The sequence below is a fragment of the Dendrobates tinctorius genome, unplaced genomic scaffold (assembly GCF_039654945.1).
Source record: "Dendrobates tinctorius isolate UK_male_01 unplaced genomic scaffold, ASM3965494v1 ptg000102l, whole genome shotgun sequence".
Classification (NCBI taxonomy): Eukaryota; Metazoa; Chordata; class Amphibia; order Anura; family Dendrobatidae; genus Dendrobates; species Dendrobates tinctorius.
In genome coordinates, this window is record NW_027361770.1 from 6885002 (window position 1) to 6901583 (window position 16582).

The 16582-nt window shown below is 46.1% G+C and overlaps 1 protein-coding gene across 4 annotated transcripts in view; it reads right to left on the bottom strand.

Annotated features, from left to right (window-relative positions):
* COL15A1 (collagen type XV alpha 1 chain) overlaps positions 1–16582 on the bottom strand; it is a 1161047-nt gene that overhangs the window by 539149 nt on the left and 605316 nt on the right. For all 4 annotated transcript variants that reach the window (XM_073587711.1, XM_073587710.1, XM_073587708.1 and 1 more), the window contains one exon: positions 14727–14861. In XM_073587711.1, coding sequence (XP_073443812.1) covers positions 14727–14861 — 135 coding nt within the window. The remainder of the gene's footprint in view (positions 1–14726; positions 14862–16582) is intronic.

Sequence of the window (16582 nt, forward strand, 5' to 3'; positions counted from 1 at the left end):
CCGATCCATCACAACTCGCTCTACCATCTGTGCAGGGGAAGCCGACTCTGGCTGCAGCCATTTCTGGACCAGGTGCAACAGGTCAAACATTTGGGAGCGCGGGGGTTTGTCCCGGTGATAGGCCCAACGATGAACTCTCTGTGTCCTGGTAGTCATTGTTACCCCCAAGCGGGCGAGAATTTCCGCTTTTAATTTGGGATACTCTCTGGCATCTTGTACCGTCAGGTCAAAGTACGCCTTCTGGGGCTCCCCCGTTAGGTATGGGGCCAGTACCTCCGCCCACCGCTCTGGCTGAAGTTTTTCCCTCTCGGCCACCCTTTCAAACACCGTCAGGAAGGCCTCAATATCATCCTCAAGGGTCATTTTTTTGCAATGCGCGTCTTACCGCCTTCTCGACGTCGGTGGCATCAGCCCGACCTGGGGTTGGGGCGCTCGTCCTGCCCTCCTGGATGGCGGTTGCCAGAAGCTGCATCTGCTGCCGTTGTTCCTGCTGGCTCTGCTGGAACTGCTGCCGCTGATCCTGCTGGCTTTGCTGGATCTGCTGTAACAACAGCTTGTTGGTTTCCTGCTGCAGTGCCTGGGACTGGACCAGGTGTTTCATGAGGTCCTCCATGATTCCAGGCAATGCTTGTTGCCCCACTGCAAACTTCACCCAGGACATGCAGCAAAGGTCTCAAGTCTCTGCTGGGACCGCTGCCCGCACGTGTACCACCAATTGTAGGGATGTGACTCACTCAGGTGCAGCGGGAGACAGGAGACAGGTTTTTCCAAAGTTCACGTGGTTTATTTCTGTCATAAACCATAAAAACAGCGTGTCACCAAAAATAGCCTCTAGCTTAGGCAAACAAAACATAAATGTCCGTGGTTGCAGACTCAGACCGCGAGTCTCAGCACATGCTGGGAGGTGTAGTCCTCCCCACATACAGCTCCCTGGTTCAGGAGCAGGTCACATTATAAGGCTGTAGCCACACCCACGTTCCTAGCAGCTGACTGGTCACATGACTGTGACCTCACCACAGGTCCTTCAAACAAAAACAATAACAATATCTAGTATGCTTTACTTATGCCTTACATTATGGAGATAAGGCATTTATGAGACACATATCTCCCATCAATTACACGACCCTTAGCCCTGCCACAATACATACATACATACATACATACATACATACACTTGAGCTTTATATATTAGATTACTACTTAGCAAAGGTTACATTTTATATTCTCATTATTTATATCCATCTCTTCTTTCCCTTTCCCCTCCTAATATTGAGCTTACAATTATCCAACTCATAGTCCCATGCCCATATACCCATCATACATATCCTACATCCCATAGTCCCGTGCCCATATACCCTTCATACATATCCGCCATCCCATAGTCCCTTGCCCATATACCCATCACACATCCTCCATCCCATAGTCCCGTGCCCATATACCCATCATACATATCCTCCATCCCATAGTCGAGTGCCCATATACCCATCACACATCCTCCATCCCATAGTCAACCATTATGACATCATAATGAGCGGCGGGGCTTGCAACCTATGATGACATCAGCGTCACCATGGCAACCATTGTGACATCATAATGAGGGGCGGGGCTTGATACGCACACACTGTTTCCCCATTATGTAGGTAGGGGCATTATGACATCATAATGAGGGGCGGGGCTTGACGCACACACACACACTTTTTCCCCAGTATGTAGACAGGGGAAAAATTGTTTGGTGAATTGGAATGCACGGGGTTAAAATTTCACCTCACAACATAGCCTAGGACGCTCTCGGGGTCCAGACGTGTGACTGTGCCAAATTTTGTGGCTGTAGCTGTGACGGTGCGGATGCCTATCCCGGACACAGACACACACACACACATACACACACATACATACATACACACATGCATACATACATACACACACTTGAGCTTTATATATTATATTGTATAATTGTCACAAAATACCTGTATAATTGATGTGCTATAAGAAGGCACTCATTTGCCATATTGTACTGCTTGAGAAAGGTCCGCACCCTTTCTGGACCGAAACGTCGCACTGAATGGGCACATAGCCCTATGGGCTGAATAAACACCTTTATATTTTCTAAGGCATGCTGCTTTCCATTTTTTATGGAGGATTTATTAAGGAAGGTTCCGCAGGCTTGGGCTTTTTCTCTTCCTCCCACGGCTCCGGACAGAATGTCTGTGGATTGGTTCTTTGAGGCCCTAGGGCAAATCTATGATGAACCTGATCGTGTGCGGCTGTCTGAGGATATGGTTATGAGTCTGTCCCAGGGGAAGCACTCGGCCGGGTGGTACTGTTCAGAGTTTAGGCGGTGGGCTGCTGAGGTGTATTAATGCATAGAGGGAGTGGAGGGCACCACTAGTAAATCATAGACAGGAATATATATAAGAGAACAAGAGGGTTCACCAGGGTATGCTAGAGACAATAAATGCAAAAAAGGAAAGATCATACCCACAAAGAGGGAACACCTCAATTGCATAAAAAATACAATATGAAAACATTTTTGTTGTAATTTTATTAATGACCAAACAAGAATACATACATGACAAAACCAAAGCATGTATAAAAACAATTAAAATTGCATCTAATTAGTGCAAAGAAGCCCAGAACAATACCACACCTTAATATGGAGACTGTGGCAAACCACACAGGGTACTCAGAGGCGCTATATAAGAAAAATAGCTAGTTTAAACATATATGACCACACAATCCATGTATGAGAAGACACACTATAAAATCAGTATGAGTCACACATAGATAACTATGCACCAATATACAAAAATGTATGCAACCTAAATCAGAGTGTGAATACGATACCAACAAAGAGAGATCCAACAGCATTTATGATGGAAAGAAAAGATAATAAGATAAATAATCCTTTCTTTCAAAAAAATAAAACAGAAAGTGGCCCCTGAACAGGGGTTAACTGTCTGTAAACTGGCTGAATGGTGAGTTGGAGCAATGGTGTGTGAAACCACACAAATGAATCTGTATAGACACCTGGATCATTATATGCCCCAGAGTAAATAATAAGACCAGCAGCGCCACCAAGATGAAAAGAGACCCAGTGTGGGATGAGATCCCACGCGTATCGCCACGCAAAGGTGGCTTCCGCAGGGAAAAAAAATGGCATGCTATGTTGAGCGTTTTGAACATATATATACCCTTGTCAAATAATTAGAATATGGCTCACCTGCAGAGGGGAGGAGAGAGAGAGTTAAGATGCATGGTGCACAGTGCTGCACATGGAAAGTGTTGGGCGCGGACATCTTGTGTAAATGAGAGCGCAGCAATAAAGTTAAATACAAACAAACACTTACTGCGCATGCGCCGATGTAGACACAGTTGTAAACAAAGCGCCACAGCCATCTTGTATACAAAGAGCGCAGTGATAAAGTTTTACTCAAAGCTCAACTACACAGGCGTCGGCTATCTTACATGCAAATGAAGTTTAAATACAAGTCTCAATGCACATATGTGCCTATGTCAATAGCTATAGCACAGATATAGGCAAAACAGCGCAATCATTTTATGCAGTAAAAAAAAGAAATTTATTCAATTTTTATTCAATTTTTATTCAAATCTCAACTGCGCAAGGGTCGGACCTTCTTGCATACATATATATAGAGTACAAATCTAAGGACTACTACGCAAATACGAATGTATCGGTACCCTAAACGCAAGCATAGGCAGAGAGCTGCAGACATCTTATGTACACAGAAATTCATTGCACATGTGTCCATCATTTTCTATAAATGACCGACGCCGCAGTGGAGTCCCATTTTTGTTCTAAGTGCGCAAGCCCACGGCATATAACCACGTTTTGAATGCGTTGTGAATCCAAGGATTACCACGCATATAAAGTATGCATGTATCGGTACCCTGAATGCAAACAAAAGCAGAGAGCTGTAATCATCTTTTATATAGCAATAAAAGTTTAAACAGATATTCAATGCGCATGTGTCGATCATTTTCTATAAATAACAGGCACTACAATAGAGTCCCAATTTAGTTCTAAGTGCGCATGCGTCACCTGTGCTAAATAGATAGAAGGCACCAATATGAAGTTAGGTGTTTACTGCACATATGTAAATGCCGTCGTATAGATCTACGACGTATAGATCTAAAGAAGGAGGACGTCGCAAACATCTTTTATATAGAAGACACAACACTTGTGCCAGTTCATGCAAAAAACTAAGTATGACTTAGAATGCAATTTGCATAAAAAGAGTAACAAAACATGCAGCGCATCAATCACCTATATATATATATATATATATATATATATATATACACATTGTTATCCATACAATGATGTATGTGGTAAAGATGGATATACATATGAAAGAACATAGAAAGTGCATAAAAAGTGTGACTGGCATATTTGCTGAATAGTCAAAATAAAGGTACTCATAGGACAAAATTGCCACTAATGTATATGAATGCGTCATTGAAAAAAGGCAGCACAAACTGAGTGCCCTGACCAAAATGCAATGATCAGAGCATGAAAAATATACATAGTGCACCAAAATTAATACAGATTGTGTGGCATACACAATCTATGTACGAAAAAATTTTAGTTTTAAGTACGCATGCGTCACCTGTGCTAAATAGGTAGAAGGCACAAATATAAAGTTAGGTTCTTACTGCACATATGTCGATGTCGTCCATACATATCTAAAGAAGGAGGGCGTCGCAAACAGCTTTTTTTAAAAAACGCACTACTGATGCCAATTCATGCAAAGAACTAATATATATTGTGAAATATCAATGGTATACATATATGCAATTGGCGTCTATCCCAGAATAGCCGTGCGAAAGAGCACACATTATTATATTTTTTGTGCAATTGAGGTGTTCCCTCTTTGTGGGTATGATCTTTCATTTTTTTTGCATCTGCTGAGGTGTCTTGTAATGATTTGGCCCTCAAGGGATTGTTCTGCCGTGGTCTGTCTGAACACCTTAAGGATGCTTTTGCATTACATCCTCCACTGGACACTCTTGAGGAAGCCATGACACAGGCCGTCCACATGGACCATAGACTCTGTGCTAGAGGAGTGATGCAGCAGGAGACCCCCTTGTATCCTGTCAAGGTTGATTTCTCATCATCTGTGGAACCCATGTAGGTGGGAGCTGTGTCCTTTAAGGAAAAGGAGAGGAGATGACACAAGGAAAATAAACTTTGCTTCTACTGTTGGGCTCCGGGACACTAGAGAAAGGACTGCCTCTCTTGCCCTCCAAGGTGTCGGGAAACGTCTAGGTCTGGGTAACGGTCGAGGAGGTTATTCAGACCCTCAGGTACATTTTTCCTCAATGTCTAAAATTCTGCTCCAGGTGGAGCTTGGGGTAGATGATGATCTATTCCCTACTACAGCTTTTGTGGATTGTGGTTCTGTCATGATCCAGGACGGGGTTTTGCTTTGGCCAGACTGGGGGTTAATTGTTCTGCCTCTCTCTGGCAGAGGGTGGCTATTTAATGTTCACTGGACCTAGGTCCGGTGTCAGTTATACTCCTGCCCTCGGCTGAGTTAGTTGACCTCTTGTATACGTGTGCCTTGTGCCTGATAACTTGCTGCTTGTTTGGTTGTGATCCGGTTCTGTCCCTGTTACGAGTTCTGCCTGCCCCTCTTGTACCGCACCGCTCTCTCGTGTATGACTCTCTGCTTGTGACTCGAATGCTCTCTGCTCGTCCCTTTGGTACCGCACCGCCCTCTTGTGTATGACCTTTGGCTTCGTCTGACCTCCCGTCTGTTTACCCCTCCTGTACCTCGTTTGCCCGTACTGTGTATGACCTCCGTTTTGCCCGACTCTGAGTTTTCTACCTTCTCTGAAAGCAGGACGCTAAGCCCCGTCCCCTTGCAGTCACATAACCGTAGGTCCTGTGCCGGCTTGCTAAACTTCAACGTTCAGGTCCTGTGCATCTGTACTTTCTGGCTGTTCTTGTCCCCAGGGGTCCCTACAGTGCGGGTGAGTCCCTGCTCAGCGGAGGCTGTACACCGGCGCTGTCAGGATCCTGATATTATAACTGACCAATACCATTTTTTTTTCCTCTGCTTCCCTTCCCCTGTGTGTGTGATGGATCTTATGCACGCACTTTCTGAGCAGGTAAAGCACCTGACTCAGCTGTCTCAGAAACTCTTTGGAGAACAACAAGTCCTGGCTCAGTCTCAGCAGCTGATCGCTGACACTATGCAGGGTGCTTTTTTATCGGGGACTCGGGATGTTACATTAGTTTCCCCTGAGTCTTCGGTTAAGTTACTGGAAATCTTTTCTGAAGATAAAAAAGAATTCAGAGTTTTCAAGGAGGGCTGTAAGCTTTTTTTTCATTAAGACCACACTCTTCTGGGGATGAAAGTCAGAGAGTGGGGGGTCATTATGTCTCTGATAAGGGGAGCCCCCCAAGCTTGGGCTTTCTCCCTTCCGACCACGGCCCCTGAGCGTATGACTCTGGATGCATTTTTTGAGGCCCTGGGGCATATTTATGATGAGCCTGATTGGATGCGTATGGCTGAGAACATGGTGATGAGTGTGTGCCAGGGGAAGCACTCACCCGAGTGGTTTTGCTCAGAGTTCAGACGCTGGGCTGCTGAGGTCTGCTGGAATTATGCCGCCCTCCGGGGTTTGTTCCATAGAGGCCTGTCTGAACATCTGAAAGATGCCTTGGCTCTCCACCCTCCGCCTGATTCCCTGGAGGAGGCTATGACACAGGCCGTCCGAAAGGATCGCAGGCTACCGGCGAGGGGAGTGATGCAAATTGAGACACCGTTATTCTCCCAAGGAAGGGAAGCCAGTCCTACATTGGAAATCACAGAGATGGGAACCATTGACCTCAAAGAGAATGAAAGGAGACAACGGCGCATAGGACAATGCTGTTTTCACTGTGGCGATTCTGGACATTGGAAAAAGGATTGCCCCTCCCGTCCACTAACCAACAAGCGACTGAGCCCGGGTGATTGTCATGGAGGTCACCCAGGCTCTCAGGTACCCTTTTCTGCCTTCTCTAAAATGTTGTTGCAAGTGGAACTTTGTTGTGGGAGTGTCTCCACATCCACTTCTGCCTTTGTGGATTGCGGATCGTCATTGAACTTTTTTGACTCTGACTAAGTGTCCAGGTGTAAGTTAGGGACAGTTAGGTTGGAGACTCCTATTCACATTGTTGCCATTGAGAAAACACCACTGGTTAAGAATTATGTTTCGTACTGAAGAGTTTCTCCTTAAAGTGAGTTCCTTGCACCAGGAACATATTTCATGTTTTGTGATGGACAACCTGCCTGCGGGACTGGTGTTGAGGTTCCCCTGGTTATAATTGCATAATCCTGTGATTCATTGGGAATCTCGGGACATTGTTAAATGGGGTCCCTATTGTTCTGAAAAATGTCTTGTTACTGTGTCTGTGTCGTCCGTGGATCTGGAAGGTATTCCGGAGTGCCTGAAAGACTATACGGACGTTTTCTCTGAAAAAGGGGCTGAGGTTTTACTGCCACACCGCCCATTTGATTGTGCCATTGACCTAGTTCCAGATGCTAAATTGCCCAAAGCCCACTTGTATAACCTTTCTGGTCCAGAATGGGCCGCAATGAAGGAATATATTTCCGAGAGTCTCCGTAAGGGACACATTCGTCCTTATGTTTCTCCCGTGGCGGCGGGGTTCTTTTTTGTAAAGAAAAAAAGACGGTTGTTTACGCCCATGCCTCGATTTTCATGAATTAAATAAGATAACTGTGAGGAATACGTATCCCCTTCCACTTAGTTGTCCGGAGCTAAGTGGTTTTCGAAATTAGATTTACGAGGAGCGTATAACCTTATCCGAGTCCGGAACGGAGATGAGTGGAAAACCGCTTTTCTCACTACTGAAGGGTTGTTTGAAAATTTGGTCATGCCTTTCGGCCTGACCAATGCTCCAGCGGTCTTCCAAAATTTCATAAATCATGTGTTCTCTGATTTTATTGGACGTTTTTTGGTGGTATATTTGGATGACATATTGATCTACTCTTCTGATAAACGGGCTCACTTTGGTCATGTTCGGGCAGTTCTCCAAGGGCTCCGGGAGAACTGTCTCTTTGCTAAACTAGAAAAATGTTTATTTTTTGTTCAGGAACTGTCTTTTCTGGGGTTCATCGTGTCTGCTGAAGGGTATCACATGGATCCTAATAAGGTGCAGGCCATTGTTGAGTAGGTTCAACCTTGTGATTTGAAGGCTCTGCAGCGTTTCCTAGGATTCGCCAATTACTATCGTAAATTTATAAAGGGGTTCTCACAGGTGGTTAAACCCTTCACAGACATGACTCGAAAGGGGGCCGATATCAAGAATTGGTCAACCGCAGCGGTAGCGGCATTTCAGTTTTTGAAAAAATGTTTCATTGCTGCCCCGTTTCTTATTCAACCGGACCCGTCTGAACCATTTATTGTTGAGGTAGATGCCTCAGAGGAGGGTGGGGGCGGTATTGTCGCAGGGACCCGCCACTTTGACCAATTTAAGACCTTGCGCTTTTTTTTCAAAGAAATTCTCCCCTGCGGAGAGAAACTATGATGTGGGGAATCGAGAACTTCTGACCGTAAAGTTGGCCTTTGAAGAATGGAGGCATTTTTTAGAGGGGGCTGTCCATCCTATAGCCGTAATTACGGACCACAAAAACCTAGCTTACATTGAGTCAGCTAAAAGGTTGACTCCCAGACAGGCTAGATAGTCACTTTTTTTTCCCGATTGAACTTCTCGATCACTTTTCGGCCAGGATCCAAAAATGTCAGAGCGGATGCCTTGTCACGCAGTCTAGATCCGGTGTCCCCCCGGAACCTCCATCCTCCATTCTTCAGCCTGGGGTGGTGGTGGCAGGCATTTTTAATATGTTGGAACGGGAGATTCGGGAAGCCCAGTCTCTTGCACCTCCGGCTAAGCCGGCGGATAAACTTTTTGTGCCAGCTCAGTTTCGTCTCAAGGTCCTCCGGGAGATCCATGACTCAGTTCTGGGTGGACATCCAGGGATCTCGGCCACCCGAAAGACCATTGCTAGAGTATTCTGGTGGTCTTCTTTAGCCTCTGATGTTGGGGATTATGTGTCTGCATGTGATGTTTGTGCCCGTGCAAAAAACCCCCATAACCGGCCGGCCGGGGAATTGGTATCACTACCAATTCCTGAGAGACCATGGACTCATCTGTCCACGGATTTCATCACCAACCTTCCCCCCTCCAAGGGAATACCGTTGTCTGGGTTGTGGTGGACAGGTTTAGTAAGCAGGCACATTTTGTACCTTTGGCAGCTCTACCTAATGCGGAAACATTGTCCAGATTGTTTGTTGAGCATGTGGTGCGATTGCATGGGGTACCCTTGAATGTGGTGTCTGATAGGGGAGTGCAATTTGTTTCCAGATTTTGGAGAGCTTTTTGTAAGAGGTTAGGTATTGGTCTGTCCTTTTCATCCGCTCACCATCCAGAGACTAATGGGCAGACCGAGCGGACCAATCAGTCTCTAGAGCAAATTCTGCGTTGCTTGACCTCAGCCCGACAGGATGATTGGTGTTCTGTGTTACCCTTGGCAGAGTTTGCATTTAACAACCGCATTAACCAGTCTACGGGTACATCTCCCTTTTTCTGCAATTATGGGTTTCATCCTCATTTTGGAGAATTTTCCCGTTTGAATTCTGGGTGTCCTGGGGCGGATGAGACGATCCAGCGGTTGGGGGAGGTATGGCGGGAGGTCCAGAGTAACATTACGAAGGCCCAGGACAAATTTAAATTTTTTGCGCACAAAAAATGATCCACGGGACCGGTGTTTCAGATTGGGGATATGGTATGGTTGTCCACCAAAAATATAAGGCTCAAGGTCCCCTCTGCTAAGCTTGGACCCAAGTTTATAGGTCCCTATGAAATTACCGAAGCAGTTAACCCGGTGGCTTTTCGGTTGCGTCTCCCGTCATCTCTGCGGATCCCAAATGTTTTCCATAAGACCCTTTTGAAACCTGTGAGGTCTGGTGGGGAGGGATCATCGGCTTTCCCGCCACCGGTTTTGGTAGACGGGCAGTCGGAGTACAAGGTGGAACGAATTGTCAACTCCAGGTTGGTCCGTCCTGCCCTTCAATATCTGGAACATTGGAAAGGCTACGGTCCTGAGGAACGCTCGTGGGTTCCTGCTCGATGGGTTCATGCGGATCGGTTGGTCTGAGCCTTTCACGCCAAGTACCCTGAGAGACCTGGGGGTCCGGTGGCCCCCCATTGAAAGGAGGGTACTGTCATGATCCAGGATGGGGTTTCGCTTTGGCCCGTCCTGGTCAGACTGGGGGTTAATTGTTCTGCCTCTCTTTGGCAGAGGGCGGCTATTTAATGTTCACTGGACCTAGGTCCGGTGTCAGTTACACTCCTGCCCTCTGCTGAGTTAGTTGACCTCTTGTATACGTGTGCCTTGTGCCTGATAACTTGTTGCTTGTTTGGTTGTGATCAGGTTCTGTCCCTGTTACGAGTTCTGCCTGCCCCTCTTGTACCGCACCGCTCTCACGTGTATGACTCTCTGCTTGTGACTTGACTGCTCTCTGCTCGTCTCTTTGGTACCGCACCGCCCTCTTGTGTATGACCTTTGGCTTTGTCTGACCTCCCGTCTGTTTATCCCTCCTGTACCTTGTTTGCCCGACTCTGAGTTTTCTACCTTCTCTGAAAGCAGGATGCTAAGCCCCGCCCCCTTGCAGTCACATGACCATAGGTCCTGTGCCAGCTTGCTAAACTTCAGCATTCAGGTCCTGTGCATCTGTACTTTCTGGCTGTTCTTGTCACCAGGGGTCCCTACAGTGCGGGTGAGTCCCTGCTCAGCGGAGGCTGTACGCCGGCGCTGTCAGGATCCTGATAGGTTCTACCATTAATTTGATTGACTCTAACTTGGTTACACTTTGTAAGATAGGGACAGTTAGGCTCGAAATGCCACTAAAAGTTGTGGCCATTGACTCCACTCCCCTCATCAAGTGGAGAATCACCAATGTCTCAGAAATGTTCTTGCTTAAGGTGGGCTCTTCTCAAATGGAACATATTACTTCCTATGTTTTGGACAAAATACCTGCGGGGTTGGTTCTGGATTTTCCCTGGTTACAACGTCATAATCCTGTAATTAATTGGGAGACCAGAGAAATTGTCCAATGAGGGTCAAATTGTGTTAACCAATGTTATAATTCTGTGTCTATTTTGTCTGTCATTCCGAAGGGTATTCTGGAGTACCTAAAGGATTTTGAAGACGTGTTCTCCGAAAGCAAGACTGAGGTTTTACCACCACATCGTCCTTTTGATTGCGCCATTGATTTGATTCCGGGTGCTAAATTGCCCAAGGCCCAGTTGTTTAACCTTTCAGACCCTGAACGGGTTGCCATGAAGGAATATATTGCTGAGAGCCTACGTAAGGGGCATATTCGTCCTTCTGTTTCTCCTGTGGCAGCCGGGTTTTTCCTTGTTAAAAAGAAAGATGGTGGTTTGCGCCCTTGCCTCGACTTTCGGGAACTCAATAAGATCACGGTGAGAAACACGTATCCGCTCCCACTTATTCCCGATTTGTGTAACCAGTTGTCCGGAGCTAAATGGTTTTCTAAATTAGATTTACAGGGAGCCTATAACCTGATTAGGGTATGAGAGAAAGACGAATAGAAGACGGCCGAGGGTCTTTTTGAAAATCTGGTTATGTCTTTTGGGCTGACAAATGCTCCAGCTGTCTTTCAAAATTTTATAAATTTTGTGTTTTCAGACCTCATTGGTCTCTTTGTAGTTATATAGCTAGATGACATTTTGATTTATTTCTTAGACAATCAAGCTCATGTGGGACATTTGCGTACTGTTCTCCAGAGACTTAGAGAGGATCAACTTTTTGCTAAGTTGGAAAAATGTTCATTTTTTGTGCAGGAATTGTCATTTTTGGGGTTTATTGTATTTAAGGAGGGTTTTTGCATGGACCCCATAAAGTCCAGGCTATCATCGATTGGATTCAGCCTTGAGACTTGAAGGTGTTACGGCGCTTTCTGGGGTTCACAAATTATTACCTGAAATTCATCAAGGGATTTTCACAGGTGGTTAAACCCCTAACTGATCTTACACTTAAGGGTGCAGATGTAAAAAATTGTTCAACGTCTGCTGTGGAATCTTTTTGACCTTAAAAAAGTGTTTTATGTCCGCCCCAGTGCTGATGCAACCGGATCCATCCAGACCTTTTATCGTGGAGGTCGACGCTTCTGAGGTGGGGGCAGTCTTGTCACAGGGTCCCACCACCCTTACCAATCTTAAACCATGCGTCTTCTTTTCGAAGAAGTTCTCTCCAGCCGAGAGAAATGATGATGTGGGCATTTTTTGGAGGGTGCGGCTTATCCCATCACTGTAATTACTGATCATAAAAATTTAGCCTACATCGAGTCTGCCAAAAGATTGACTCCTACGCAGGCCCAGTGGTCACTTTTTTCTCGGTTTCAGTTTTCCATTACATTTCGTCCTGGTTCAAAAAACGTTAAGGCCGATGCAATGTCCCAACGTTTTGACCCTGTGTCCCCTCCCGAGCCTCCATCCTCAATTCTTCAACCTGGGGTGGTTGTGGCTGATATCTCATCTGAATTGGAGTAGGAGATCATGGAGGCCCAATCTCTTGCTCCTAGGTTTAAACCAGTTGGCAAATTGTTTGTTCCTGAACAATTTCGTTTAAGGCTCCTTCGGGAGTTCCATGAGTCTGTTTTGAGTGGGCATCCTGGGATCTCTGCCACTTGTGGGGCGATGGCTAGGGTCTTTTGGTGGCTCTCACTGATTGCTGATGTCAGAAAGTTTGTGTCTGCGTGCTCGTACTAAGAGTCCTCATAGTGGCCGGCTGGGGAATTGGTGCCTTTGCCAATTCTTGATAGACCATGGACTCATCTGTCCATGGATTTTATCATCAATCTCCCTCCTTCCAGGGGTAATACTGTTGTGTGGGTGGTTGTGGACAGATTCTCTAAGCAAGACCATTTTGTACCTTTATCTGCGCTACCTTCCGCAGAGACCTTGTCCAGGTTTTCGTGCAACATGTGGTGCGTTTGCATGGCCTGCCGTTGAATGCGGTGTCTGACAGAGGTGTCCAATTTGTCGCTAAGTTTTGGAGGGTGTTTTGTAAAAAGTTGGGTGTTTGTCTTATTCCTCTGCATATCATCCGGAGTCAAATGGCTAGACTGAACGTACGATTCACTCTCTGGAACAAATTTTACGATGTCTATCCCCCACTCGACAAGAGGATTGACGCAACGCTTTGCCTTTAACTGAGTTCGCTTTTAATAATCGTGTTAGCAAGCCACTGGCATGTCCCCCTTTCTTGCCAATTATGGGTTGAATCCACATTTTGGGTAGTTCTCTCGTTTGGACTCTGGTTGTCCTGGGGCTGAGGGGGCTGCACAAGTCTAAAGGAGTTGTGGACTGAGGTTCGACAAAACATTACCAAGGCACAGAAGAAGTACAAATTTTTTGCAGATAAGAAGCGAGTGTCTGGTCCTACTTTCCAGGTTGGGCAGAAGGTGTGGTTGCCCACTCATAACATTAAACTTAAGGTTCCCTCTGCTAAGCTGGGTCCTAAGTTCATTACCCCATATGAAATTATTGAGATTGTTAATCCAGTTGCCTTTAGGTTGCACCTCCCAGACTCCTTTAAGATTTTCAATGTGTTTCACAAATCTCTTTTGAAGCCTTTGGAAACTGTAGATGAGGGGTCTTTGTCTGCTGCTCCCCCGTTACTTGTTGATGACCACATGGAGTATGAGGTGGGACACATTGTGGATTCTCGGAGGGTGCGTGGTACTTTGCAGTACCTCATTCATTGGAAGGGGTATGGTTTGGAGGATCGGTCATGGGTGCTGGCTCGTTCTGTTCATGCTGATCGGTTGGTGCAAGCATTTCATATCAGACATCCTGAGAAACCTGGGGGTCCGGTGCCCCCCCCCCATTGAGAGGGGGGTACTGTCATGGCTTTGGACGGGAATTCGGGTCCCCGTCCTGGGCTTTAGGGAGTTAACCTTGCTTGCCTACTTTTGGTTTTGGGGAGGGCTATATTAACCCACTCTTCTGTGGGGGTTTGGTCAGTGATAGTTCTGTCCTCGGCTGAGCAGCTGACCTTGCTATACCTGTGTATACCGTTTATTCCTGTGTGCTTGTCCAGTGTATGATCTGGCTTGTCTGACCACTCTCTATCTCCCTTACACAGAGCTTAGCTCCTTTTTAGGCCACTCCCCCTGTGATCATGTGTCTCAGGTCCTGTTTAGTGCAGCTTCCTCTCAGCAGCAGCCATACACTTCTATTAGTTACTGCTGTCTCCCCATTCACTCTCCCTAGCTTTCATTCCCTGGACACAATCTGTGTGTCCGTCACAAAGAGGAAGGAGATTGGACACACGTTTTCAGATGGCAGAATAGTTCTCATCTAGGGATGTATTTTTAAAAGGAGGTTTTGACGGCATATTTATATGAGGAGGTAAACATACCAAAAGAAAGAGAGAGGTTAAATATTCAAGTTAGGTGGGTAGTGACAAGAGAAAAATTGAAGGAAATTTGAGGGAATAGGGTCACCGGTTCAGGTTGAAGGGCAAGAAGAAGCAAGGAGCCTGGTAACTTCCTCTTCTGTGGCAGTTTCAATGGTGGAAAGGGAACTTGAGGTGCAAGAGGGAAGGGGACCCAAGCTCTGAGGAGATAAGGCGAAAAATATTTTTTTTGCTTCTGCAGAATCATCTCACCTCAAATCCAAATCCATACGCAGGACCAGGTGGACCTGGAGGCCCAGGAGGTCCTGGAGGTCCTCTATTTCCAGGATTTCCCTCTTTTCCTTGCATCCCATTTGCTCCAAGTGAACCTTGAGGGCCAACTTCTCCCTGTGTAGGAATAGACATTGTAACTGTTACTTATGCAACTATTGAGGGACAGAAGCAGCTGCAGTTTACCCTCCTAAAATGAAATCTGTCATCAAATTTCACAATACAAGCAGTATATATTACTAAACCGATCTCTTAGACTTGTTAATGCTGGTGTACTTGCTTTGCAAATCAATGTCAAAATGGCCATATAATCTTTTCTGAAGGTTTTCCTGTCTGATCTTTTAAGTATCATGTTATGAATCCAACTCTAGTTGTTCTATCATCCTGATATCAGGATTATGCCACCATTCTGACATGGATTTTCAAAGTAAGTACTCCAGCCTCATTAGGGGCAGGAGCATCTCTGTATTTGGGTCAATGTGTAGGGAGTTGGGGGATGAGAGGGCGTGGCCGTGCACAATTTGCTGTGCGGCCGGCCTACAGGGCTTCCAATGACACACTGACCGGAGATAACCTCCCACAGTGTGTCATTGCAGTTCCTTTATGGCAGCACTGCTGCGTGAGAAAATTCTCATGCTGTAGTGCTGCCGTAAGTCACAGGTGAACTCCTGTGACCTCCCAGCGGAGTGATACAGTGCGGAGTGTCATCTCCGTCACTGTATCGCTGGAGCCCCTGGAGAGTGTTCGCATCAGCTGATGCGGCTGCTCTCCATGGGAGATCGACGTGGGACCCTCATTATTAATGGGATTATGGCAGAAAGTTGAGTATAGGTTGCTGTATTATTTTAATTTTTTTACAGGTGATCAATGGCTTCAGGGAATTAGGTGTGTGCGGTGAGTATGTACTCTATGTTATGTGTTGTATGTTATGTGTATGTACTGTATGTTATAAGTTGTATGTTCTGTATGTTTTTTTTTTCACATTCTCCACATTAGCCGGATGATGGAAATACTACTTTCCCATCATCCATAATGCTGTCACTGTAGCGGGCATAGCCGGATGGGACAAGTAGTCCCATCGGACGATGCCCACCCAGGCCCAGCACAGGCCCCCACAGCCAGCACAGGCCCCACACAGCCCTGCATAGACCTCCACTATGGGCGCAGGATCTGTCACTGTCCGGCTACGAATTCCATCATTTGTCGGACAGCGACGGATCCTGCATCCATAGGCTTCCATTCTAGCAAAAATCGGACAGCGACGGATCCATCGCTGTCCGATTTTGCGACTGGCACAAAAGACGCTGTGCCGAGCAGGGCGGTGCAAGGTCTCTTATACCCCTGATGATGCTGTATGGCCAGCCAATCACTGCACGACCACATCAAAGATGGCTGCGGCATTTCATGGCCTGGCAGACAATCCCTGCACCGTGATTGAGTCTCTAAAGTGTTTAAAAAATGCTGGGTGGAGACCCGAGTACCCGCAGAGTAATCCTGAAAATACTCGGCGCTCGCTGAGTACACCGAGCACTGTGATACTCGGGTGAATACCGAGTAGTTGTGAGCATGCTCACTCATCACTAGTTAGCATCCTTTTCCTGCACACTGAGAACGATAAGGATGCTCTGCCTGCAATTTAGGCATCTCGGTCTGCCTTTCAGGAAGCCTGTCTCACAAATCCACACCTCCTCTTTCAATTATTTAGATAATTTTCTCCCTCCTTTCTATCAGTAGTATTATGAGTGTGCATGGTTTCTGTTAAAAGTATAGGATATCATGTATATAGTATATGTACAGTAGGCACATGTTGTAAATTTGCTTACCGTATATGATCATTA